The 27,218-nt window shown below is 43.3% G+C and overlaps 1 protein-coding gene and 1 long non-coding RNA gene across 6 annotated transcripts in view; one reads left to right on the top strand and one right to left on the bottom strand.

The window, feature by feature from the left end:
- The window catches only part of MGLL (monoglyceride lipase), a 109,131-nt gene that overhangs the window by 65,299 nt on the left and 16,614 nt on the right, over nt 1–27,218 (top strand). For all 5 annotated transcript variants that reach the window (XM_023935339.2, XM_023935338.2, XM_086845266.1 and 2 more), the window contains one exon: nt 2,526–2,632. In XM_023935339.2, coding sequence (XP_023791107.1) covers nt 2,526–2,632 — 107 coding nt within the window. The remainder of the gene's footprint in view (nt 1–2,525; nt 2,633–27,218) is intronic.
- LOC111935078 (uncharacterized) lies at nt 18,807–27,075 on the bottom strand. Its single transcript, XR_002867584.2, has 4 exons — nt 26,940–27,075; nt 23,046–23,091; nt 21,578–21,724; nt 18,807–19,008 (listed from the first exon to the last, which is right to left on the bottom strand). It is a non-coding gene; the product is annotated as an uncharacterized LOC111935078 (long non-coding RNA).

The following is a 27,218-nucleotide window of genomic DNA, read 5'->3' as shown; positions in this document are numbered from 1 at the left end:
ATATTTGTTACAGTATATTCAGGTATTATTTGCCAAATCGAAACTTATTTTGTAATGGAAAATTGAAGATTAAGCGAAAGAGCCAAATCCTTCAATCCTTGTTCAGATAATACTCATACTAATTTCAATTTTTGGAGATTGTGTTCAATATATGGCCCTTGTGGTAAAAGCTGGAACTAAAGAGCTGTGTAGATGTGACCTAGTTTTTAGTCAGCAAAGCCACTTTTTGTTAAATAACAGGACAGGCTGATTTTGTTTCAGTGTAACAAATTGGAAATTTTATGCTTTGTTTATGATTATTGATAGGACAAAACTTTCGAAAGTATCTAAGTCTTTTCAACAGCTACTGTCATTAGAGCTCTTAAGGCACAGACAGGCTCAGGGGTTTTATTCAGTATTTTGCAGACAAATAATAATTGAGGTCTGTTCCCTGTGGTGTGCAAAGGCTCAGTTCTGTAACACCTGGCAATTGTGTTCCAGGTGGAAGAAAAGGTCACAGGAACACCTTGCCTCTCTAAAGCTTTGGGTTTTTATCTTTTCTCATTTGGTTTCACATAAAATGAGGGCCCTTAGCATCTAGAAGGATGCTGACAGGCAAAGTCATGGTACTGCATCAGTTTGAATAAAAGCAAAACAAGGGCTTTGCTGTCACAGAGATGAAGAACCAAGAATTTCCTGGAAGATCTCTCCTTGCCAGCTTCCCCTTAGGTTTTGTTCACTTAGTTCCATTTAGTGCAAAAATTCAGGTAGTCTTTCTCTGAGAAGTGAAGGGCTACATTCAATCAGCCAAGCTGCACCTTAATCTCTGTGCCTAGTCAGCAGAAACAAATATAGGTCCCCTAAAGAGCTTAAGTAAGACATTGAGCAAGGAAGCTGTCAAGTTTGAAGGTAGTAGGAGGTATGGCAGAGAGATTTAACCTGGCTGAATCTGCTGGATATCAGGGCAGTGGGCCCACAAGGAGAAAGTTAATATTCCCCACTGAATAATCAATGTCTCGATTTCTTCAGTATTTGGAGGTACAATAATAGACTGTGCACTCCTAAAACCAGTCTGTCTGCCAGGTGCATTGATAACTTGACAAATCAATTGATCAGGGACAATGACAAAGGAAGGAATGACTGCTCCACAAGGATTGTTTTGCAACCCTCAGTGACACTAAAGAGGATTTGTAAGGCACAGCAAGTTAAATATGGCACATGACCTAACCTCACCCTTGCTAATTGGTGTCAGACAGATAGCAGAGCATCTTTGCCTTGTTGCTTTTGTGTTTGCAATGAACTCTGTATAATTCTTCTGGTCTGGATTGATGCTCTTTCAAATTGTCCAGCTGAGCAAATGCTTTGAAACAGGTGCTAATTAAAAAGCTAGGACAGGAGTTTCTGCATCATCCAACATATTTTTTAAGTTTAAATATAGTAAGATTTAAGCAGTTTATTGCTGTGAACACACTATCTAAAAAGGTATTCAAAACCTCAATCAATATATAATTGAGTAATTCCTTAGCTATTAACTGCTGTCATTGTTTTATATTGTCAGTTCTTGCACTGCTTCACTGTTCCTGTACTGAAAATGCCAAACTTGTAGCCTTCAAATGGTTTTGTGTTTGCTGATGTTGCAATGACAAATGATCATTTTAAACAAGCAAGTTATGTTTATGTTTCTAAAGCTGGATTTTAAATATTCACCTGTCAAATTCAGCAGAACTTCTGTAATCTCATTGCTACTTCTGCTCTAGTTCTAGCCCAAGTTTATACAAATTTTATCTAGCAGAAGCACTGGGGAGGTTCAAATTCAGTCACTTTCATTTGATGACATTCCACTAAAAGTAAGGTATTATTCATAAAACTGGAATATTCAATGATAAGAATTTGCAAAAATGTCTATTAGACTAGTTTTTTATTATCTCTATTTGCACAGTGGCTATGTAAGAGTCACTTTAATCATAGAAGTAATACAACTGTTTTGGGACAGAAACTGGAATGGTAAAATTACCATAACTGGGTCAAAAGATAAAATTCCAAACTCCAAGCAAAGTGCTGGAGACTTATTCCTTGGCTGAAATTCCGCCTTTGAGTGTTCTGGAGCATCAGACAATGTTTCAAGTTACAAAGCTAAGGACAGTGTTGGTATTTGAGTCACAGAGAGATACCAGTCCCAAAATAAACAGATGGCATCACTTACACTGGAGGAGCCTCAAGCCCCCTGGAGTTATCCAGCTCAGGGACTGGTGCTGATGCCCATCTGCATCTTGAACTTGCAGCAGACCATGCTGGCCCTGTCCCATGAGCAGTTGCCTTCCCTGTAATCCATCCTACCACAGCCTGGTGAAGGGCAGGTCGATGGCAGGTCAGGGTGCCAAGGGTTTCCCCTGTCCTCAAATCTGCAAATTCTGTACCTGCCTGGTGTTTGCTGATGTCTGAAATGCTGCTGCTGCTGAATTGAATGTGCTGGTTTCCCTTTCAGCTCTGAAGCCTTTGCTGGTTGATGTCCATGTTAATGATTTGTGCATTGCTGCTCCATTTAGGGCCCTGGTGTTCATTGCCCATGGCGCTGGGGAGCACTGCGGCCGCTACGACGACTTGGCACAGAAGCTGACGGGACTCAACTTGTTTGTGTTTGCCCATGACCACGGTGAGTTGCCTAAAACTGTACTTGATTTGCAGCAGCTCAGGCCTTTGCTGAAGTAAATGTCATTACAGCTACTCAGCAGTGAGAGAAGAGCCAATAAAATATTTACAACTAGACATAAATGAGAAAGGGAATATCTGTTGTTTCGTCAAGATCTGCATATTGAATCTGTAAAAGCTATCCCTGTTTGCTTTCAGTTTTCCTCAGCCTTGCCCTTGACATCACTGCTGGTGCTATTTTGACCTCACTCTAAGGGATTATTTCTCTTCCTCCTCTCCTGGGGGTGAGTGGTATTGTCCACTGTGGAAGTGGGACTAGGAGCCACTTCTGCTGGATTCACACTCAGTGTGCTAAGTGATGCCAGACAGGAGGCTGAAATGTCAGCACAGCTTTCATACACTGACACAATGAGACAGCTGCACCCTTGGAGCATGGAGAGGCAAGAAGGCATCACAGACACCTTTGAGCACATCTCCACAGTCTAGCAGAGAGACTGGAGCTGGCTGTGCAGCCTCAGCTCTGAGAAGAAACCAGCCTGAGTGGGTGCAAGGCTGTGACAACACCCCTTTGGCCCTCAGCCAGCAGTGGGGCAGTGCTGGGCCAGGTACACATAGCTGTGCCTGCCTCTTCTGGCCTGAGGATCTCTGCTCTGTGCCCCATGCTGTGATGGAGATGTGCTGGGTGTCACCAGGTCTCTTGCAGTGCATGCATCAGGACATGCCAGTAACATATTCAACCCACTCCTGGTTCCCTGGTAGCCTCCTGTCACACATCACACTTGCAACTTCATCACTTCCTTGTGTTTGGAGATCTTTGCTTTGATTTTATCATTGCAGACTACTGCTCCCTGTGCCAGTCACTCTGTCAGTAAAATGAATCAATGGGATTGATGATGGCAGCAGACAAAATGCAAGGCCAAATTCTGAGCTGACAGGTTGAAATGGGATGAATCTTGGTGTAAATCTGATGTTCTTTGGGCAGATTATCTACTAACATTGGGAAGTTTACTGCAATTTACTTAGCTTGAAGCTGAAGACTTAAACCTGCCCCTAGGTCTCCTCAAAGACAGGACTGTTTAATTTGAGTTTGAAGATCCTGAATGTACATGAGTCATTGTACCATTTATCTGTGAGAGGAAGGTTAAACCTTACTTAATCTGGGTACCAAGGCTTTCCCTTGCTCCTGCTTTTGTGACTCACTTTTGGTCACAGCACTGCACTTGATGTGCAGAAATGACCCCTATCCTCTGAAAAAGAGAATGTCTGGTCCTCAGGACGGCTTGCAAGGAAAATAAATAAAACCCACATGAGTTCTTTTTTCTGAAAAATTTATCACATGCCATGTTTGAGGCTGGCTTTGCAAAGCCTGTGCAGAAGTATCCTTACTCACCACCTAAGTCTCTTCCTCCCTGTGTAGGCAGAATGTTTCTAAGTGTTGATTCATTCATTTTGATACACTTCCCTCTGAGGTGGAGGTAGGCTAGCAGGAGCCTGCAGTTATCCCAGTGGAAGTGTCTCCATCCCCTTCTGTTTATCTGTGTGGCACAAAGTTCCTGGGAAGGGGGATGGAGAGGCCACATGCTGCTCACCCTGCAGCTGCTGTTAGCAGACCACAGCCAGTCCATACAAAAGTGACTGAACACCAGGACACACAAGCAACTTGTTCAGTCTCCATGAGCCCATGAGGGGTTGCAGATGCTCTCTGTGTGGGCTTAGCACCATACCTTAGCTCCTCATTCTCATAAAGCTTGATAAAAGTTTTAAGAACTAAAATAGCAATAATTGAAGCAACAAATCTAGAAGAAATGCTAAAACATTGTATTTATTGCATGGATTTGATGCAGAGAATGCCTCCTCTGTTGATGGAGAAGGGTCTTTGAGGTGCATGTTCTTGTCAGGCATGTTTTGTGCTGTGTGACTATTTGCTCGTTCTCCTTGCATATCATTTTCACTAGACAAACAAAAATATTTCTTTGTGCTTTGGGTTTGTTTTTTTTAAAATACACTAGTATTGCTGGGTCAAGCAGTGCAATTAGTACAAATCTGGTTTCTCAGGTCAGTTAACATCTGTCAGACTTACAGTTTTGTTTGTAAATTCCGTTCTCCTGATCAGCAAAGAATAGAGGGAGAAAAGGAACCTGAAAGCAGAACAATGGAAACACAGTTGTGTTACACAAAGAGCTGATGTAACTAAGCCTTGATTCTCTGTTAGAAAGACAATTAACATCTTTTAGTCTCTGTATAATAATCTTTGCATTTAAAGAGGCAGCCACCAGGGATAAACTTTGATGAAATACAAGTTACAGCCTGAGCTAAATGCCAGTGAGAGGTGAAGGACATAAATGCCTCTATTACTAAAACTGCTCTGGTCAGACTGGGGCATTTAAACTTTTCCTGCACTATTTTATCTATTCCAAATTATTTCAGCAGTGTGTTCCCCTTTGTGTCCCTTCCCTTGGATATCTTTAGGTAATATCAATTATTCAATTGTGTTAGCACTATAATAGCTGAATGTTCCCTACCTCATACCATGGCTCTTAGCTGAATGAGCTCAGTGTAAACTTCCTGACCTGGATATTTGTTCTGGTTCTGGTATTCTCATGGATAAAATTCCCAGTACAGGTGCATTATCCATGAGATCATTAATGCAGTTCCACAGCATGGCAAGTGTGATTTCCCAAATGACTTGGGAAGTTACCAGGGTTGTAGCATGCGTGACTTGACTGATTTATGTTGTGTCTGTCCTTCAGTCAAAAGAAGGAAAAATAATTTCCATTTTTATTGCTGACTCTGTAGGAGCTCACACATGGGCTCTAAATCTTGCCAAAGGCTGCTCTGCATCAGTGTTTCCTCTTCTGCAAGGCTTTACCAAAAAGGTTCTTCACGGAGTAACAAACACTGTGCACTCCAAGCTGTGTCTTAGTATTGTCCCATGTAAGGTGGCTCTGGCTCACTTCTCTCACTATGTCAAGATTTGAACATTTACCCTTTGGGATATTTCATTGTAATTCCAAGACTGCTGGACCTCATAGATATGTATTAGAAATTTTCTGTGGTGATGGTGGAAATTGAATTCAAAAAGACCTCTTTACCTTACCCTACATATAACAGTATTAAATGGCTTTTGTTTATATCAACCCTGTGTAAGAGGAAAATGGAATTTCTGGGAAGTACAGCATTTTTTTTTTCCTGTGGTCTCTTGTACAGTGTTTTTAACAGACAGATAATTGTTTCCCACGATTTTTGGGTTTGCTTAGCATGCAGCTTCATAACAAGCAGAATTAAGGCTGCTGGGATGACCTTACTATTTCTGCAAGTTTTGGCATTTTGAAACAACATCTCACCTTTTCAACTTCATTTATGTATTACTATTAATTTATTCTGGCAAGATTCTGATGACAGAAGAAAGAGACAAGCATATTAGGTTATTGGCAATCAGTTTAGGAGATCTCTCTTAAAAAGAATACCTGTGGTGGATTCAAAGAAGTGGAGTGATATTGCAATTCTTCAGTCAGCTGCAGAATGCAGCTCCTTTAGTTTCAACACAGTAATTTTAGGGATCTGTAAAGCTGAGAGCCAAGGAAAACAAGAATAAAGGCTAGAGAATGTGGCTTTGTTTTCTCATACCAAGCATTTTGAGTTGGTAAAGCACATGATGTTCCAGCCATCCTCGTCTCTCTTCCTATAACATCTCATTTGCTGAGATCTAATGCACTATGGTTGCATTACGTGGCCAGAGCCCAGAAAAACCACAATTTCACCTTCAAAAGTACTTGTCAACTAATAGCAGTCAGAAACACATTTCCAAGATACAGGGACCGCAAAAATGTGTTTATTTTCTTCTTACATTTTTTAATCATAGTTGAAATTAGCCCTCCTTTTCACTTGGACTTGCTCATGCTACTTCCATGTATTGTGTCTGTCTTACATGAAGATGAGGAGGATTAAATACTCAGCCCTAACCTGGTGGCAGTTTCTAGCCACCAGATTCACTCCCATCCTGCTTTCTCCAGGAGGAATAAACTCTCTATCTGTCCTGCTACATGAAGACCTTTGACCCTTTCACCCTTTTTGAAGCTGTTGAATTTCTCACTCTCGAGTTATGTTCAATGTCAGATCAAAGTAGAGGGAAAGGTTGCAGCTCTAACAGCTTATTCACATTCCTTAGATGTTTCTAACTGAAGTTCAGCTTGCTTTGGCAGCCCTGCTGCTGCTGCTGCTGCTTTGTGTGTGGTGAGCATTTCTGATGGATTAGCAGGTCCCTCTCAAATACCCACTGGTGCTTCTTCTCTCCATTAATTTCCTCACTGCTTTCTCCGTTTAATGAAGGATTTATTTCTAAAATGTAGAAAATAGCTGGAGCAGAGATTTTTAAATGCATCAAATATTAGCTGCTTTTGTTTTGGTTTGGTTTTTTTTTTCCCCCAAGTGATTGCTATGTTGTTCTTGCAACTGTTAAAAGACCATTTTGTTGATGAGAACAGAAGGCTTTTATTTATTCATAGCACTGGGAGGGATTGGTCTACACAGAAATATTAAAAAAAACTGAACATGGTCAAACTGGGAGGGGAAAATGACCAAAAAGGATGTCAGAATTAATAAGAACAAGAGTTAGAGTAGCACTGCAATCGTGAAGTGCTCATGTACATTAGCATGCAGGAATGTTCTGGACAGCAGCATTCCCTGACATTGTGAATGGGCAGGCTTCAGGGCAGTGTCCAGGGATGGAGCCAGGAAAGCTTTGGCAGATGTTATTTGGAGCTGGTTTGTCCATGGAGCAGCACCACTGCTCCTTGATGCTGGGTTTGGACCCATTAACCCACAGCAGTCTGCTCTCTCTGCTTCCTCTGGATGAGCATTGGGGCAGGGAAGGTTTGAAGGGCTTTTCTGCAGAGCTGTGGGAAAGAATGGCTCTTACTGTTTCCTTTCCTTTGACAGGAGGCTTACAATGGGTGCTGGGCATTTTCATTTTTTTCCAGCTAAGAGCCATAGGTTCTTCTTAGCAGGGGACCCCAGAGGAGATGGCTCTTTGCCCTGGCTGGTAGAGCGCTGCCAGTGCTCTTTTATCCCTGTTTTGACTCCCTACTTGGTACTATCCCAAACCTTCCCTGGCTTTTCCTTCTCCACATATTGAATGCAGGTAGCAGTCAGGCTTACCTGCCTTCCAGGCAGTGGTGAGGAATGTTCTCCCTGTGTGGGGCACACAGGAGCTGAAACCACAGCACGTGATTGCAGGGTGAGAGCTCGGATACTGCAGTACACCATGGAATTCCTTAGGCAGTGAGACAACTGTGAGAACCTGGAGGAAAGTCATCCTATGAAACAAATAGTGAGTAAACTTCTGCCTTTCTTCTCTAACTCTGTTTTGGCAGTGGGGGTTCTCATGGAAAGAGATGAGCTGGCAGACCATGCTGTAGCCACCAGTGAGCTCCAGGCAAAGTGAAACCAGTTGTCTCTGACCTCCAGCTCTTCTGGAATCACTGATCTTATAGCTCTGGAACTCAGAGTAGCAGTGATAACTTGCTGAGGAAACCAGGTCATTCAGTTTTAGCCTCTTCGAAATTATAGGCAAAATTACTGCTTCAGCTGAGATGCAACTTTTCCCCTGCGCTGAACAAGCTCTTGAACGCAATCTTTCAACTGGACAGTCTATTTTCCCTTGCTTTCTCCCAGGTTCCTGCATGAGCCTGGCTTCTTTTGGTGGTTGTGAGATGGTACCTCCCAGAGGGATCACAGCTCATGCAGGAAAATATCCTATGGATACACCTCCTATATAACATAATGATGCTGAAATGCGCCCATAATTGTATCATAACACAGTGTGGCCCAAGGGAAGTATCCTGTGGCACAGCAGGCAATTGTAAGCATTTTGAGATGAGCTTTATTAAATGGAGGTTTCAACAATATTCTTGTTATTCTTGAGGAGGTCATTACAGACTTCTGCAGCCTTGTCTTGCCCTGGTGAAGTGATCTCTGCAGTGACTGCTGCTTTAGCCCCTACCCTTCATTCACACTGGGATCACACGGTCCCAAATCTCTGCATGCACCACATGGCATCTTCCAGCGCAGGTAGGGTTGTTTCCATATGAGAGGAGCAGCCATACAACAGAAGAAAACTCTGGGTGAGCCATGAAAGCACATACCTGCAGTACCTCTTGCTCCAGAGAAGGCCACATGCTGGGACTTGGAAAGGCAAATGCAACCTTTGTTTTTGTTTGTTGTGTGAAGGCAGATGAAACAACACTGTTGGGCCAGGAAGCAGCTAGACCACAGCAAACTGAAAATAAAGAAACAGTAAGGCTCCACACAGCTGATGTGTCTGATGGAGAACATATATGCAGCAGTGTAGTATTTTGCTTTAAATGTTTGGGTTAGAAAAGATGCAGGGGATACTCAGAGGTGTTTCCTCTCTACTCCACTCAGGGGGATGAGACTGTATTTGTTTCATGGACTTCCCTGCTGATGTCAAAGTGGGGAAAACATAGTCTTGCACCTACCTTTAAGGCAAGGGAGTTTGGAAATTGTGAGGGCTGGATACACCTATAGCACAGATGCATAGAAGAAAGAGCACCAGAAATCAGACATGTAGTGTCATCTACTGTGAGCTATGAAAACTTGCCAACCATAGGCTGCTCAAGGCAATCTATTTGTTTATCTGACCCTGACCAATTTATATTTTTTAAGTCAGACTTAACTGTGGTTCAGTCAGTGAGGTAAGATAGGCAGGTAAGCTCTATGCTATAACCCAGAGCTGCAGCAGGCACAGCTGTTGGGATGGGGGGAAAGACAGTGCAGATGTTCCTTCATCTCTGCCCCTATATGTGGACATCACTAGATGTTAATGTTGTGGCAAAGATTGCAAAAGAATGGTTGTGGTTTCCTCAGTTACTCTGCTCCTCCCAACTGCTCAACCATTTCCTCATTGCTTTGTATCCACCCTGGAACAAAAGGTTATTGAATAAACAACATTGAACAGGATCTTTGGCTCAGGCCCTGGCTGAACTGAGCTCACTTGTCATCCAGCAAGTGTGGTGTGAGCTCTGAGGGAAGCAGAGCTGGGACACATTTTACTCCTGTCATGTCCCATCCACCTTCTGGCATGAGCCATTCTCTTTCCTCACTCGCTCAGGTGATGAGAAGAAGGTGCTGGAGAGCCAGCTCCCCTGGGTTATGAGGGAATCCCTCTTGGGGCACACTGGGATCTGAGGGCCTGGCTTTTTACTCCGGATGAAATGGACCAGGCAACCCACCCCAGTTCTCCTAATTATTCACTGCTTACTAATGAGCAGGGGGAGAAATGTCAGTAGGTCATTCCATGAGACAGTACATCTTCTCAGCAGCTGCTTCTTGAACAAAGCCTCGCTGTTGGCCTTCACACAAGGAGGCGTGAGGCTGGAACAACAGTCCCAGTGAGTGCAGACAGGCAGCAGAGGGAACAGAGTGCTCCCTTTGAGCACAATGGCTGAGCATGGGACTGTCAGCTCTGCCCACTGTCCAGAACCTGCTCTTCAACCTGTCACAGCTAACTGCTTACTGTTGACAGACAGACTGCATGACAGAAGAAAGATAGGTCATTCTTTCAGGAAACTTAAAAGGCTTTTTTCTCCCATGAGGGTTGAGTCCCTCTGGCTTCCTTTCCACAGTTCAGCCTCTCAAATGAGAGATACACTCCATGATAAGGAGGAGTGGACCATTGAATTCGTGTGTGGTGCTGATAATGTTGGGCCTAAGTGATAGGCATTTTGAATGAGTGGTCCAAATAATCAGGAGTAAAACATCCTCTTTCTGGACAAAGGTTTCACTTTGGTGAATTTGAGAAACTAAAGGGGAAATAGCCCTGACTGAACTCAGCTCATTTCATTTTACAATCTTTTGTAAAAATCTTGTTTTGCTCTTGTCATTTAAAGATTCTGTGCAGTTGTCATCTGTACTCTGTACAGTCTTTACCTGTATAAATTAATCCCCAAATCAAGGGTTGAATTCTGCTTTCACAGCTGCTCATACAAATCCAGGATAACCCTGTCACTATGTCAGAAAGCAGGCTCAAGCTGCAACTTGTAATTGCATTTCATATTAGTGCAGAAGGGTTGGCAACCTCATGTAATGTTTTCAACAGCTTGCTTGCTCTCCCATAACCAGCTCTGCAGGCTGTAGGCGTACGTCTGCATGCAAGATGCTTGAGGGTGGAAGGACAAGGACCAGATGGTTATTAGAGCTAAGACTGGGAGAACAGATCCCTTCATGTTGCCAGCTATGTCTGTTATCTGGAGCTACTGGACAGACATCAAACTCACTCCAAACTTTGTTCCTTTACTGACTTCTGTGACAGAACATTAGTTCATATCATCAGGGACTTTGACCTCAAGAAGCATCAGAGGAATCTGTATTCTTCAAGGGAAAGAGTAACAAATCAATGTTGTATATAATATCAGTGGACCATTTTCATTAATGGTGTGGATGATGGGATGGAGAGCACTTTCAGCCAGCTTTCAGGGTGGAAATTGAGCATATGCTGGAAGGCTGCTATTCACAGGGACCTTGACATGCAGAAGAAAGGGACTGGCAGGGACCAAGTGAAGTTTCAACAAAGGTGCTTGGGGAGTTCTGCATCTGTGGTGGAGTAACCCAATTCAGCATTAAAGGCTGGGCACTGAATGAATGGAAAGAAGCTTTGCAGAAAAGGACCTGGGGATCCTCACAGACAAGCTGAACACAGGTCAACACTGTGACCTTGTGGTGGAGAAGGCCACCCCATACTGAGCTGTATTGAAAGATTATAACCAGCAACCAAAGAGAAGAGATTATTCTCTTCCATTCAGCGTTTTTGAGACCACATCTGAAACACTGGGTCCAATTTGCTCCCCAGTAAAATGAAAACATTGACATACTGGACCAAGGCCAGAGGAGGGCTGTCAAAACAATTAGGGTACTGGAGAACAAGATGTGTGAGGAGAGGCTGATAAAGCTGGGCTTATTTAGCCTTAGAAGAGAGGGGAGCTTTACGAAGCCTTATTTAGGCTTAGAAGAGGGGATCTTGTTTCTGTCTACAAGTCTCCTGTGGGAGCATGTGGTGACAGCAGAACCAGACTCTTGGAGGTGCTCAGTGATGGAATGAGAGGGAAGTGACCCAAGTTACAGAACAAGAAATCCCAATTATGTACAAGGAAAAGTCTTTTCACTATGAGGGCAGTCAAATGTTGGAGCAGGACCCAGGGAGGTGAGGACACCTCTAGCCTTGGAGATATTTAAAACCCAGCTCAATAAGGTCCTGAAAAACCTGGTTGAATGGGAAACACTTTGAGTAGGGGCTTCAACTAGATAATCAGCATATGTCCCAATATCTTTTATTTTTAATGAACTAAAGAGAATCCTAGCTACTAGTATTTGGGATGTTGCTTCCAAAAATAAAGCATGGAGGGTTTTGAAATGGGTGGAAAAAATTACCTTCTTAAAAGCAGACTTTTATAGTACTTACAGTTAAAAACAGTTTCATCTTCAAGGAGATGCTTTTTGACATTTTTGCACTATAGGAAAAGAAAGCATGTTTATTTCCACCTTTACAGGGACAACTTTTCCATAGCAACAGCATTTTATTAATATACCTAGCTTTCCTATTGTTTGTCAGATATGTCTAATTTGGATGAAGTTGTTTCAGAAGCTAATTACTGATGATTCCTCAACTACAATTGTATTTTCATACAGGTGTGGACTTTGTCATCCTATTGAGTTACAAATGAATGTTCCAACTTACTGAAAAACACCCTTTGAAAAGTAAAGGGAAAAAACATACTTTGTTTATTATAACCCTGGTTGGATTTAAACATTATTTGGGTTTCTTTAGTATCTTTTTCAATAGATAATAGGAGTCAAAGGTGCACAGCCCAGCTCAGATTAGGCCAGCTCATATTAGTACCTATTTCAGCACTAACCTGGAGAAGAATCTTATTAAGGAGTGTGGTGTGCAAAGAGAGCTCTTCTTTGCACTAGCAAAGGCAAAGGACATACAGATTTACAAAGAGAAGTAAAACACATAACCACTCAATAAACGGCCTGAACCTGCCATTTCATCTTCATTTTTAATGCTCTTTGTGCCTTGCCTACATTGGAGACTGAGAATAAAATCATTCTTGCTGAACTGAACAGTCATAGTACCATGGGAAATGATTCACTAGAGCAGCAAAACTTTCCAAAACTTCTGATAAGAGAATGGTTTTTCCTTATAACCTCCTTCTGAAGTCATGGGAAGGCTCACTTAAACAGCATGCATTTGTGTGTTTTGATCAAAACTGTGGCATTCAGCCTATTTTTCACCAAAACTTGCTATTAACAGACTCCCTGGGCCTGCTCCAGGCAAACCTACCACACTGTGTGTGTTGGCACAGTGTGAAATGCCAGGAGCTGGTGCAGGGTCCAGGCCAACCCCAGGCTCCTTCTGAGGCATCAGCCTCCCACAGCTTCCTGTTCCTTCATGGCCCAAGCTCTTGAGTTCCAGAGCTCCACTTGACAAAATAAAGATGCAGAAGCAGCTCATAAACTGCTTTTCATAGTTTGTAGTTCTCGTGTTCATTGTTTATTTGCTCATTCATAAAGAGTGGCATGTTTTTCCAGAGCTGGAAGGTCTGATTCTAGCTGGGGGATTTTCTCCCTGCTGGGAGTAGCTCAATTTGTTACAGACCATGAGCAGACCTTTTAAGGGACTCTCAGAAGTCCTTAAACTAATAGTCATTTTTTTAATAACAAAAGATGTAAAGACTTTTTTAAAAACCAGAATGTTCTCTATCAGTGCCTCCAAACAAGTGCATATTGCAGCAACAAGCCCCAGAAGGAAAATATTCATTGAACAATAGGAAAATTAATCCTTTGTTGATTCACACATTCAGGTTCTTCCCTCTTCAATAAGTCCAAGTGTTGCAGAGAAACAGGTTTAGTTATGCAGTGTCTGGTGGATTTACTTTAATAGTGCTTCTCCTATTGCACTTTCATTTTGAATGTAAAAGAGGGCATTTATTTGGTTATTCAGACATACACCTGTAAGCAGCACGGGCAGAAAGACACTCCCTGCATTATCTAGGCATTTGTTCCTGCAAACATCCTTCTGTCTTCTTCACAAGTGGTGAAAGATCACTTTTTAACCAAGTTTGGTGGCCAGCAAACACTGTTGTTGCTGAGCAGGCTGTTCCAGGCTCTTGCTCCTCTGACTCTTTGAAGGTCCTCACTTTTTGTCCCAGTGTATTCCTGCCCACATTAGGGCTGTATGCCAATGTTTTTCTCTTCTCCATCTATTGATGGAGATTGGTACCCACAACGTCTTAGTTCAGAGCATTTATCTTTTGGTTGTCTGTGGAGCCTGGCAGAGAGTTAACATAAACTGCTGTCATTAACTGATGTCTTTCACTTCTGTACCACACATCCCACGGGTCTATCCTGGTTCTGCTTCTCCTTTCCTCTTTGAGACATCACCTGATCCGTCCTGGGTTCAGATGCCATCAGCTTTGCCTCGCTCTCCTCCAGGGATGGTGCCAGTCCATGTGTGCCTAGCTCAGCACTGCAGCCTCTCATTTCTTTCAGAATGCCTCTAACTTAAAGCCATGTTTATAATGTGATCCTTATGTAGTTTGGGGATTTTTTTCTTAATTGCTTGAGCCTTAATTGGTTCTGTGCCGCTACGCACAGAATACATGCCTGATCCTCTGAAGGCAGTAGCGAAATGCCACTGATTTCAGTAGGGCCAGGATTTGACTCATAGGTTTTAAGGTTGTTGTTCCTATTTTAGTAAAAAACTAGAATATCTTGGACTATTATTTTAGAGAATAAAATATCATTTTAGCTTTTAAAGTGTACAGGGAACTATAAAATCATAGTTGGTCCTCTGAAAATTATTTCAGAATTTTGGGAAATTTGATAGTTGAAAGCCTCTGGCAGTGTGATCCTCTTCACTTCTGAGGCCACTGGCAAAGTAAAGCAAAACATCTGGTTAACCTCTGTTTCATTCTCCAACCCAGATGAGATTCTCCAGCATGCCACTAACACTCCTTTTGGCCTTGAGCCTTCTTTGGAATAACAAAATGAGGATTGCAAAAGATCTCACAGAACCTAAGATCATCTGGAAGCAGTCTTACTTGAAGATGTGTGTGGAGCTCACTTTGAAGTCTTCTGTGCATTCTGGCAGTGAGGTAGCCAACTGCCATGGGGCAATTTTGGTTTCATAATGTACTAAGGCATCAAACTCATCAGCCCATTTCTCTAACAGCCAGTCCTCAGATGGGAGCCTGTCCTGGTCTGTGCCAGCTGTGGCCAAATTTTAGTGACCTACACTAGAAAAGCTCTTTTGCTTGTATTTCTGAAGACTTCCCTAGATTTCACATCACTTTAATTTGGCCTGTGCTCTGTTATGTTCCGACGATGCTGCAGTTTTAGCTGTGGGTATCTCTTGCAGGTCACCCTTCCCATGATCAATCCTCTGTGATTCAAATCAGGGGGTGGCTCATCCTGTATCACTGTAGTAGACTATGCAAGAAGGTGTTTGGAAACTGCCACTTGGCTCTGCCACAGGTTTGTCATGGCTCTCAGGAGTAACACTTCACCTCAGGTTATTCATGAAAACATCTGAGTGTGATGTTGACCCACTTCCAAGAGCTTGCAGCTGAAAAGCCCTGAGCTCCAAGAATGCAGAACCATTACTGTGAATGGTTCTTCACAGGCTGAGAGGAAGATTCAGCCAGTGAATAGAGCAGTTTATAATAAAACCTCTCACCAATATTGAAAGGGATGAGGCAGAAAAATAAGAAATGTTAAATTGCACCTGTATAACTTTTCCTTATATCCAAATTCTAAGCACGTGCTTTCAGAACTGCTGAGGAATGGGCTGTGGATAGAAGACAAGCAATCAGATGTCAGGTAATTGCAAGCTGCTTGACTAGTTTGGTAGTTACATGTCCCTTGGTAGAATTTGTCTTCAGGATTGCACCTGGAAACTTCGCCACATCACAAACAATGCAGAAAACTTACTGTGTCAGCCATTCTAAGTCATTCTAAGCCTGTGCTTTGTTCCACCCTTAATCAGTATTGCTTCATGAATAGGAGAAACCTGTTCTAACCACAAGGTGATATTTCCCAGAGCATTGAAACTGATGCTACCGAGCTTGTTCTGTGGCACTCGAGGGTTAATTTCTCTGAAGATACCGTCTGCAGATTCAGTTCATGGGGAGAGCTGTTATACCCACAGCATCTCTAATGCTGGGATTTATTCAGGGCTTGGCAGTACTCTCTAATCTGAGAATTCTTGTTTAGCTACAAAAATAAAATTAAAAAAAAAATGTGCTGAATTGTAGATGGTACAAAGACTAATGCTCTCAACCCAGATCTCTTCAAATTGACGTTCTCCATGCTACATTTATTTTCTGGTTCTGAATTTATCCAAGACAAAGTCTGCTGACAGATCCTGGCTGTTTTCCTAATGCTACAGAGAGGGCAGCCTGACCCATCGTGGTGCCAAGTTCATGCTCAGCTGGGCAGAGAGCTGGGGGAGGGAGAGGAGGCAGAGGACACTTCTGAACTGAGCCTGCCTGATACCACTTTTGACTGCAGTGCCTTTTCATGAACCTTGCTCCTCTCCTGCCCAGATTTTGTAGAGCTCTCTGAGCTGCAGATACATCCTTGCTGGCTGATTGTGAAGGAGCTCTCAAAGCCCGAAAACAGCGTACGGGTCTGTAACCCTCAATAGCTCAACACTTGTATCTGTGCATTGTTTACTGAACTGTAGACCTGCCAGCCAGGAGTCCTTGTCTACTGTCACCCAGCCATGGTTTGAAATGAGAAACAGAGCACAGAAAGCAATAACCTGCCTGTCTGATCCTGGCTTTTTCGGTAAATATATATCTAGTGAGGAGAATTTCAGAGTTGCAGTGGGGAGAGTTTAAGAGAAAAGGGTATGAAATGGTAAAAGCAACCGAACCAGTAACTCTGAAATCAACCTCTACCATGAAAGGACAACAGCTTTGCTGCAAGACGAATTTAGGAGAGCTATTTTCTGCCCTGCCATTTCCCTGTGACTTCCCCCGTGCACCATCTAAATGCCACTCAGCCATGAGCCAACTGGCAGCATTTGTGCTCTGGCACACTGGGCAGGATTGACCCACCCAGGAATACTCCCTGCCAGACCTGCTTCATCAGGAGGTTTTTTCCCTAATTGTGTTGTTCCCAGTCAGATCTGTTAGGGTTTGAATGAGCTACAGCTCTGTATGGATGTACCCTGCTAAAAAAAAAAAAAAAAAAATTAAAAATGCCTGCCCTTATTTCAAATAATCCACCTGCTGCTCACCCATTGAGCTTGTGAAAAGTGGGTATAAAAAGCTATCGGCTCTGGGAGAATGGTATTTCCTTCGTGCCTTGTCAGGAAGAGGGACAAATCCCATCTAATGAGGGTGGCACTGCCATGTGGCAATACGAAGGAGTGAAGCAAAAAGCGAAAATCTTTTTAACTCTGTGGGAAAGCTACCTTTGGAAAGGCTGGTTGAGAACTGGAAGTGCAACTCTCTCATGGAGAGAGCTGACCCTGAATGAAGGGCCTTGAGATCTCAGGTTTGTTACTGACCTTTTGGCAGATTAATTGGTAAAACATCTAGCTGGTATCCTAGAACACGAGTCACTCTTTTTAGAAACATTATTATTCATTTGCCAGTTGCTTAAAAATTATATAACCAACAATTCTGTGCCAAGATTGCTTTGGAATAGAGAAATGCTGTATTCTGGTGCCAAGAATCTCACAGACTAAACAGAACCCACTGGGAGCCCTTGCTCTAGATGAGAACTCATGTTTATTTTAACATGTAAATAAATCAGATGAAAAATGGGTCTTTTAAATTCTTTTTGTTGTTGTTGTTATTGATGTGGGTCTCTAATGGGTGGTCTGCATGGAGGGGAACCTTTTGAAGAGAGCATGAAAGGAAGTTGTGTCTGTCTCTCAAGACACTCATCAGCAGCATGAAGGGGGTTCTTACATGACCCAGCTTTCATCTTCTTTTCTTCGTGATGCCTAAACTACTGTAGGCAGGGAAGAATTAGGTCTGTCTTTCCCAAGACTAATTGATTTGATTGTTTACTCAAGCACGGAAGTACCCAAGGCACACATCTGGATTTGGCCATGTGAGTAACTCTGTTGGTGCTGCGGCAGCGTGCGGGGCAAGGCTCGGGGTCATTCACTCAGAGCCCTCTGCGGAGGGGAACCATCAGAAAGGGCTGTGCACACTCTCAGGCAGGGCAAATGGAACCATCTTTAACCAAACAGAGGAGCAAGAAATGAATGGCCTTTGTTAAGGAAAGAAATGGAAATGTTTTCTAGTTAAACAAGCTGTCATTTAGGACTTAATAGCATGAGCGTGTTGGAGAGCCAGCCCACATGCCAGCTGTGCTTTGGAATAAATGGGCAGGGAAGGGGAAGGGGAGTGTGCAGTTCCTCTCCAGCACTGGCTTTTTCATTGAAAATCCTGACATTTTGAATTGGTGCCCCAGCTGTTTTAAAACTGGAACTTGAATCAGAAAGTTAATGCAAATGGATTTTCATCCTTGCTTTCAGCTAGGAAAAAGTACAGTTTGCACCCTTGCTTTTTTAATTTATGGGATTAAAACAAGAGAAGAAAATCATATATGTTTTTTTAAAGCTAAAATAAAATACCAAGGGAGATATCCCTTGGCTGCTTGCCTCTTCTGCTGAAGGTGAAACTCTAGCTACCAGTAGTGATATCATACATGGAAACCAGAAAAAAAGCTCTTCTCTGCTCTTGGATCAGCAGCACATAGGTCAAATGAATTTGTGAGACCCTGGATTAACCCCAGCAAAATCCATGCATTTTTTTTCTGCACTATCTGGGCATTAATACTGGTTCTGTGTCATGCCAGAATAAGTCTTCGAAGACCAACTCCATTACTAAATAAAGTCACCTCACCAATACTTTAGGAAATTATGTGTTCCTCATGAAAGAGAGCAAAATCTCAGTGCAAAACTGCAAAAATAACCATTAAAAATTATAGTGCCTTATAAAAATTGTTATAGGCCCTAAAGAAAATCCCTTAGTGCTTGATTAGCTAGTGTCTCTGACTCCTTAGAGCCACTGTAAGTTGTGCTTCACTGATTATATATCTTACATTGTGTTGTGATCTTCATCCCATAGGAGAAGAGATTAGACAGGAATAATTCCATTCATCAGCAAATGAAACTCTTTTGCAGAGGAACTCAACAGCCACTCAGCCATCTACAATGGGTTTGTGCAACATTTTCAAACCATTGATCCCAGTAGCCTGGTAGAAAAGGATTTTTCTGCCAGCTGTCTTCTGCTTTTATGTCCTTAAGGGCTGGCTCAGGAGGTGGCACTGCAGAAGGGCCTGAGGAAGAAAGTGGAATACTACTGTGAATGTGCTTTGTGGAAGAGGAAGTGGGCTCCATATTCCTCTTTCATGGACCTTAGCTTCACCAGCCACGCCAAGCAGCTTCCTGATTTTGTGACAGGGATGACAAAGCTGCCCCATTCCAGGCAGTGTGGAAGTGACTGTGGCATGTGCAGATTTTCATACTGTCTTGGCCCCTTCATCTCGTGGTATCCCAGGAGAGACTTAGGTTTCTAGCCTGGCCACAGTGACTGCTGTTTGTAAATGCAGCTCTTTATTTTGCAACACAAACACTCAGATGGGTTTTTTCAGCATGTTTTCATGAGCAACATGATGTTCCAGGAAGACTTTTAAGGAACTGCAGTTCAGAGCCAAATTCAGCAACAGCATTAGAAATGGGCAAGTCTTCTAAAGCCAAAAGAGCCATGTTTGTATCCATTAGAGAAGAATTGGCTCTTAACATTGACAGAAACAGTTTGCCTTGTCAGCCAGAATTAACGACTGCTCTGATATGTACCAGGTCATTTTGTTTGTCATCTCTGGAGTACAGAAAAGATTTCAAATGGCTTTAGCAACATGACTGGTACTCTGCTCCCTAGAAATAAGGCACAAATAAATTTAGTATAGAAAATTGACTGTTGCTTTTTTTTTTCCTAACCAAGACAACAAACAATGTATCTCTTTGTGCACTATTCTAAAAATATCTCATCTCTGCAAATGTGTCTCTGATGTGGGAGGAGAATGCTTTCAGTTTGCTGCGCTCTTTGTGTGAGGCAAGTGAATAAAAGCTACCCAGCAAATGCTGAAAGGAAAATGATTTTCCTAACCTTGGAAGGGAAGAGGGAAGCTGATGCACTTGTGCCTTCAGGACAAGGCTCTCTTTTGGTCAGAGAGAGGCAGAATCCATCTCTAGTTCTTAGTTACATACTTCATACATAAAACACCCAGGGTAAGAGGTAATTCTGTTGGGTACCATATCTAGTGGTTGTATAATGTGGGAAAACCCAGTGTGCTCACTGCATCTCTACTGGTGGTGCTAAAGAAGGGATGTCCATGGCTACCCAGACTTTGAACTGTTGAACTGTATTTCAGGTTCTCAAAGAACATAAAAGTGGAAGCAGTGGTGAGAGAGGATCCTCTCCTTTTAGTTCCTAATGGTTCCCATCTGATGTGAAAGTAATCTTCCTGGAAAAGACTGTAGGCTTGTGTCAAACTGGTGTTTCCTCCAGTGGAAACCAGGGCTGTGGGAGAGGATGAGAGAGCACAGCTAAGGCTCAGTCAGGTGGACACTGAGACACGCCCCCCAAGGTTTATCTACAAAATAAGCACAGCAGCTGACCTAGATGGCAGCTTGATCAGAGTCAAGGGACCATGACCTATGCACTAAATCCTAGGACAGCTTACCCTACTTTCTCCTGGCTCATGTGTCTGTGTCCTGGTGCCAGTGCTCTCCACATGCAGAAAAATGAAGAGTAGGTACAGATGGAGGGCAGAAATTTCATAGTGTCCTCCGTGCACCAGACTTGATTTGGTTGAATAATGGAAAGAAATTGGGGAAATCAAACCAGAACAAGCTCCCTCACTATGATAAGTCTGTTCTGAGGGCAAGAAAGATGCTTTGTTGAGCAGGAATCTGCAGGATGATCTCTGAGGTGCTTCCTCTGTGTATTTGTTCTGCCAGTGGAACATTTGCTTTACATGTCACTGACAATACAGGCACAGTCTGTTGACTTTTCCAGATGTTGATTGTCCTGCTTTGAAGCTTCTTCCTGTTTTAGTTGTTTGTGTGTCTGAATGGTGGCTTAGATGTACTGCTTGTTAAACAAATAATTAAACATTGAGAGCTTTGAAATCCAGTATGTTTAATTAATGAGCTTTGCTCACTTGATGAAAAAGATGTGTACTTAAATCATTACAAAACAAGTATCATTTTTTCAGTAGTGAACTGCTACGACAATTTGAAGTGTTTACTAGTTCATTAATAATTTTTTCATTAAACCTTAAAAAGTCACTGAGCAGAAAATCAAGGCTTCACAGAACATTTGCTGTGTTGCCTTGTGTATTGTCTCCCCCAAACTCCTCCTCTGCAAAACCATGCTGCCTTATAGCCTGGGATTAGAGTTAATTATTACTTTTAAGTCTTGCTGTACATTGGACCAAGGTCTATGGTGATGCCCTGTGGTGCTGGTGCTGTACAAGTGCCCAAAAAAACAAAACCCAAAACCCAAACCAAACCAAAAAAACTCCTCTTGTTCAGAGGAGTTTCAGTAGAGCTCATAAATACATACATCAGCTGCAATGCCTTGTGACACACTTCATTAACAGCTGCACTGGCTGCTAAAGCTGAAACATTCTGGAAAACTGTATCTGCTGCATCTTGTGCTTTAAGTTTTATCTCCAAGTCTGAATGCATTTTGAAAAGGGCAGAGAGGAAAGCAGGGGCAGGCAAGGGTCACTGTCTCCCAGTCTATGGGGTTTGGATGTTAAAATGAGCTGCTAAACTGGTCCTTTCCCGTTGCACTGGGATCTCAGGATAGGTTGGGGGCCACCATAGGGAGATGCCCACCTGAGCAAGCAGCCACAGGCTCAGGAAAATTGTGGGACAGGGTTTAGGCTGGCACATTACACCTCCAAAAGAACCATCCACATTTCTGTCATTGGCATCTCCCTCCTGTGGGCTCCAGACCCAGCATCATTCCTCTGTGTGGGCCACCTGCAGAGGGAAAGCATCTATGAGAATTTTCAATTATGTGGCTTTTTTCTTAAATCAGACAGCTGAACAGTGAGCAGGACACAACTATTCTCATATCTCTTACCAGCAGCATGACCTGTGACAGAGTGAGAGCAAAAAAGGGTGAGGCAGGCTCACCTTCCCACGTGTCACAGTGTTCAACACCAGTGAGAGGTGCATTCCATCTCCAATTTTGGGCAGAATACAGAAGCAGAGGACTTCAGGAATCAAACAAATCTTTCAAAAAACTAATAAACACATAATATCTCCTTTTCCAAAAACCATTTGGGAATTTGCTTCAATTGGACCTGTCAGATTCCTACAAGCTTATTGATGAACAAGACAGTGAAAGAAGAGGGTCTTCAACCTGAGCTTTTCTGAGGCCTCTAACAAAAATCCTTCCTCTGCACACCAGTGTCTGTGCTGTAATGAGCTACTGCAGTGCCAGAGCTAAAGCAGCAAAATCACCTTTTCTGACCTACAACAGCTCCTTGTGAATTGAATCACATCATGCTCCAGGTTATTAATTCAAACACTCCAGCACCAAGCCTTGCCAATGGCCCCTCTGCCATCATTAAGACTTTTCTTCCCAGTGTGGGACTCTGCAGTACCAGAGCTGCTCCTCAGCTGTCTGGGAATCATTGGCTTCACACTGGTGGCACTTCTCACCTTTAACCACTGAAAACTCCTGGCACTCCTCTGTTAGTACCATTGCAATTCAAAATGTGTCTGCGCTGAGGGAGTGGCAAGCCTGGAATTCCTGACCTGACCCCTGGCTCTGCCTCTTCCTGATTCTTCTGCTCTAAAACCTTGGAGTTACGCCTCTAGAGAGGAAAACAGATAGTGCTGATGAATCCTGAGGCAGGAGTCAAGCCCTGCATTCCTCCTGATTGTTTCTACCATCAGTTGGCCAGGGAGAACATCTCACCCTACAGTGGTGGTGTTCCCACTACAATAAAAGTGGATCCAAACTATCCCCTTTCCCCCAAAGCTGGAAACATCAAAATATGTGAAAAGCCAAGAGACAAATTCTTCCTGAAAAATTACTGTTCCCTAGGCAGATTTCTCCTGTCCTCTCTCTTTGTTTTATGGCTTTTCCATAATAAATAGGGGTCAAAGGCTGAAAAAACCCCATGGTGCATAATTTCTGCTTTCCCATGACTATAACCTTTAAGGAACAGCACTGAAATTGGTGAATTTACAGCAACATAGTGGAACTCAACATTTGACCTGCATTCCCATCACCTCATTTTCCATAGCAAAATGTTCCTGCTGAAGGTCAGAGGGTCAATTCAGTCCTCACCTGATCATCCAGGGTCAGGCTCCACTTTTGTCAGGAGGGTTGAGCACTTGGAAAGAGAAACAAATATGCATAATGTGTGGCTTTTGTAAAAGTTAGTGTTTAGAACAAAAGCAGTGCAGGTATCTGAGGGTTGACAGGCTGTGCTGCCCCACTCACCCACACCCTGGGGCACCCCACAGTGTGCAGGAACAGGTACTGCCAAGCTCTCCTCTCTGCCTAATATTCTGCTTGTCTTCTTTACTGCATTTAAGAACAGATTTCTTCAGCTCTGATTTGGCCCCACACCCCCAGCAAAAAAGCATTGTGCTGCTGGAGATCCAGCCCAGGTCCCCTCATCAGAATGAATCTGCACAACAAGCCCAGAGCTGGGCTGCTAATTTCTTCAGGCAGCTCCCATTTGGCTTTTAATGAAGGGAGAGGAGTGTCAAGTTGGACTGTGCTTTTTATTTACATGTTTTTCAGCTTATCTCCAATCTGACCAGGATGTAACCTTTTTTGAGGTATGTAAGCCAAAGTCAGCTGAAGTCCCTGGCTGCTTTGAGTGGTTTTCAAAAGCAAGCCCCACAACAGGAGAGAATATGGGATTTGAGGAATGAAGGGACTTGTAGAATTATGCATTTCCAGGGTCACAGGATCTGTTATGCAGGCAGAGTCGTACCTACACGGTAACAACAGACACCCCAGAGACCTCACACCCTCAGATACCCCATCCCTTCACTCTCAGCTTTGTCTTCCTGTGCAGCCAGTCAGTATGATTTTATCCAGAGAGATGTGTAGTTTTGGAGGATCTATAATCATAGGTGGAATCATGCTCTGAAGTCATGCTTTCTGCCAGGACTGACTAAGTTGTTGTTCTTGACTCCGGTGGCAGAGCCACAGTCAGAGCATACTCGTGCTGAAAATAGAGGGAAGAATTTAATTACTATGACATATTGGGCCAGATCATCACAGCCTTTATTCAGATTGTGTTTGAGCAAACTGTGTTATTTTGCAGTAGTGTGTTTGGCTGGAAATGGATGCTTAAACCTCCTAATTCTAGATTTGCAACTTGAAAATATGTAGTTTGGATTCTGACTTTTAAAGACTCGTGGAAAGGGTGCCTACAATTAGATCAGTACACACAACCTGAAATGATCACTGAGCCACTGCACAAACACAGTAGTGGCAGTGAACCACACAAGCTGGGTGGGAAGCCAGGTAGATGTGAAACAGATGTGAAACAGCTTTTGAATGCTGAGTGTGCTGTGGGGATGTGCAGTCACAGCTCTGTGCACCTCACACTGCCCTGTTGAAACCAGGGGCCTCTGTGGGAGTGCTGGGATGAGGAGCCCATGGAGCTGTGATTCCTGGGACCCTTGCCTTTGTTTCACTTGGGTGTGGAGCAGCCTCTGGTTGGTTCCAGTTGCTAGGGGAAGGTGGCTCCCCTCCTCCTGCACCCCCAGTTTTGCCACTGGCACTGTGGAATCACTACAGCAGATTCATTCCCAGCAAAACCCAAAGCTAATAGCTTAACAACCTGCATGGAACAGAAACTTCATCAAGGATGAACCTGACCTTTCATTCTTAATAGCTCAAAAGGCAAAAGATCAGAGAAAAACACGTCAATATTCTTGACTGTATTGATGTTCAGTTGTGCAAACATCTTTCATCTGATAGAAGGGGTCTCAGTTCCTCATCCTGAAGCTTTTTCAGGTGGGGGATTCAAACTTGCAATATACTCATTCATTGGGGGGACAAGTTTGGTTTCTTGGAGGGGAAGAAAAGAAAATAAAAAAATAAAAGACCATGACCTAGCAATAACCCCTGGCTAACCTTGTGCAAGGGGTAGTGGTGAACTACAACTACTGAAGTTTGATACTTTGATAGTATCAAAGCAAAGACTTGCATGGCTTTCCTGTCCCAAATGTGCAAACTGCTTCTCAGGCTTTGCTGTGTGTCATCTGAGTGGGGGACAGGAGTTTAGTATTTAAAACCAGGGTTAAAAGGGGCGTTCATTAAGCTATTAATAAAAAAACCCAAACCCTGGAAAAGATTCAAAGAGGAACTTGTCACATCATTGCACAGGTATTTCTTGGATTCCACAATCATACTTTGACTGTTACAAGCAGTGTCACTGTTATGTGGTGGGAGCAGGGAAAATTCTCCACACTGAGAGCCAAGGAGGCTTTCCAGATCTGCCTTTGTCCTATCCAAAAATAGACCAGAGACTCTCAGTTCCAGAGCAAGGAGTCATGGCCCATTTACAGACCTGGGCCACGGGGGTTTGCTGTCTCTGCTTGCTCAGTTGTCTGAGCACTGGAGAGGAGAGACTAGAAGCAAGTGAGGCAGCATGGGAGAAAAAACAACTGAAGTGCAGAGCTCTGTTAGGGAAAATGTTTCTCTCTCTGGACTGTTCAACTCATATTAACCTGCCATATCTGGAGTTGAATAGTAGGAAGATAACACATTTGAGGACCATAAAGTGAGTGGCTTGGATATAAAAAGTCGTCAAAAACTTACTTTCCATCTGTAACAAAAACCAGTTTAAAGTTAATAGTTCCTCTAGCCACACACATGATTTCACTTCTGGAGATTATCATGACTTGGATTTTAATTTGCTCTTTGATTTGTTCCTGGTCACTGATCCATGGAGGATGCTTGCTGCAGCATATTTTGGCAGGAATTGGAGTGTGTGCATGGAAAGCAGAACTGGTAAAACGTTATTTATAATTGATCAGCATGACGTGTATGGGGTTTTTTTGGCAGCCAGTGTGGCTGATTGCAGCCCTCACTGCCAAAAGACACAGCCACAGAGACCACCTGACAGGACACAAAAACAAGTTTGAGATTCAGTTTTTCCTAGATGGAGTGAATTTAGTCCAGCTTTTTATTAGAAGTTCTGCCTGATTTACAGAGGTGATTTTTTGGGTGGCTTACAAGAAAGCTGGGACCTACAGATTTCCACTGGTATCACCACTGCCAGCAGATGTAACTGCCTTTGTGGCTGTGTCAGCAGGGCTTTTCTTTACTGATCACTGGAAGGGGAACCATCCAGCATGTCAACAGTTATCAGCTTCACCTCCTTCAACAAGTCATTGTCCCTTTGTGCTTATAAATGTGCCTCAGTGCCCACTGGAGAAGGCCTAAGGAGACACTCAGCAGGAGGGAGATGTTTAAGACCCCCTATACCCTAACCCATATGAGTGGAATGCGATTTCCCCCTCACCATTTTCCTTAACAACCTGCATGGAACAGAAACAAGCAAAGGAGCTGTTTCTAAGGGCAAACCCTATTTTTGACAGACAATAACATGTATGTGAGGTCATATAAGCATGCAAACTGCTTCCCCAAGGTGGTATTAATTTCAAGCCTTTGCAAGCTCTCAGTTGCCTGGGGCTGTGTTGGTGGTGATGCTGGCTCCACCTCTGCCAGGGATGCCACTGTTCCCATGGCAACTCACCATCTCCCATTTTAATCTTCCCCTTCCCTTCCATTAGGCAAGATAATTCCCAGATACAGAGTGAAGAAACAGTGTCCAGGTGTGGTACAGTTTGCATTAACACTTGTTTAGGAGGAGGATGCCACTGGATACTTGCCCAATGCAGCCTGTTACAACCTCCATCCCTTGACCCCTAACCTCTCACAGAAGAGGTTTCCAGCCCACCCAGCGCTGAAGGTATCATGAGAAAAAGCAGGACTGTGAATATTATGCACATTCAGGCCCTGGAAAAGGCAGTGTCCATGGTCCATTAAGTTTATAGCAACTTCAGAGTCCTTCTGTTTCTTGCCAAGATGCTACACCACAGTTACTGCTGTACCCTGAGCCACCAGACCCAAAGCATATGATCTCTGAGGCAAACCCCCATTTCCCAGGATGCAGCAACACATCAGCAAGGCAAGACAGCCCTTCCTCACCCTGATGTTGGAGGTTGCAAGAAGTAAATTGCTGCTCTTGGTTTTGAAGGGCAGATAGAACCATGGGGGAATAGAAGTCCAAGTTTAGAGGCCCCTTGCAACCCCTTAACATTCTATGGTTCTATGACGCTTTTTTGAAAAGTCAGGTCATGGACAGTATGGCATTTGACAGATCCATGCAGTTTCCTTTGCATTTCTGCAGCACTTTGTCTGTTGAGAGATGACTGCAGGAGAAGGTCAAGTTAGGACAGAAACAGTCCAACAGGTTTATTTCTGCCA

The sequence above is a fragment of the Cyanistes caeruleus genome, chromosome 11 (assembly GCF_971803275.1).
Source record: "Cyanistes caeruleus chromosome 11, bCyaCae1.hap1.1, whole genome shotgun sequence".
Lineage (NCBI taxonomy): Eukaryota > Metazoa > Chordata > Aves > Passeriformes > Paridae > Cyanistes > Cyanistes caeruleus.
This window is presented reverse-complemented; position numbering and strand designations above follow the sequence as displayed.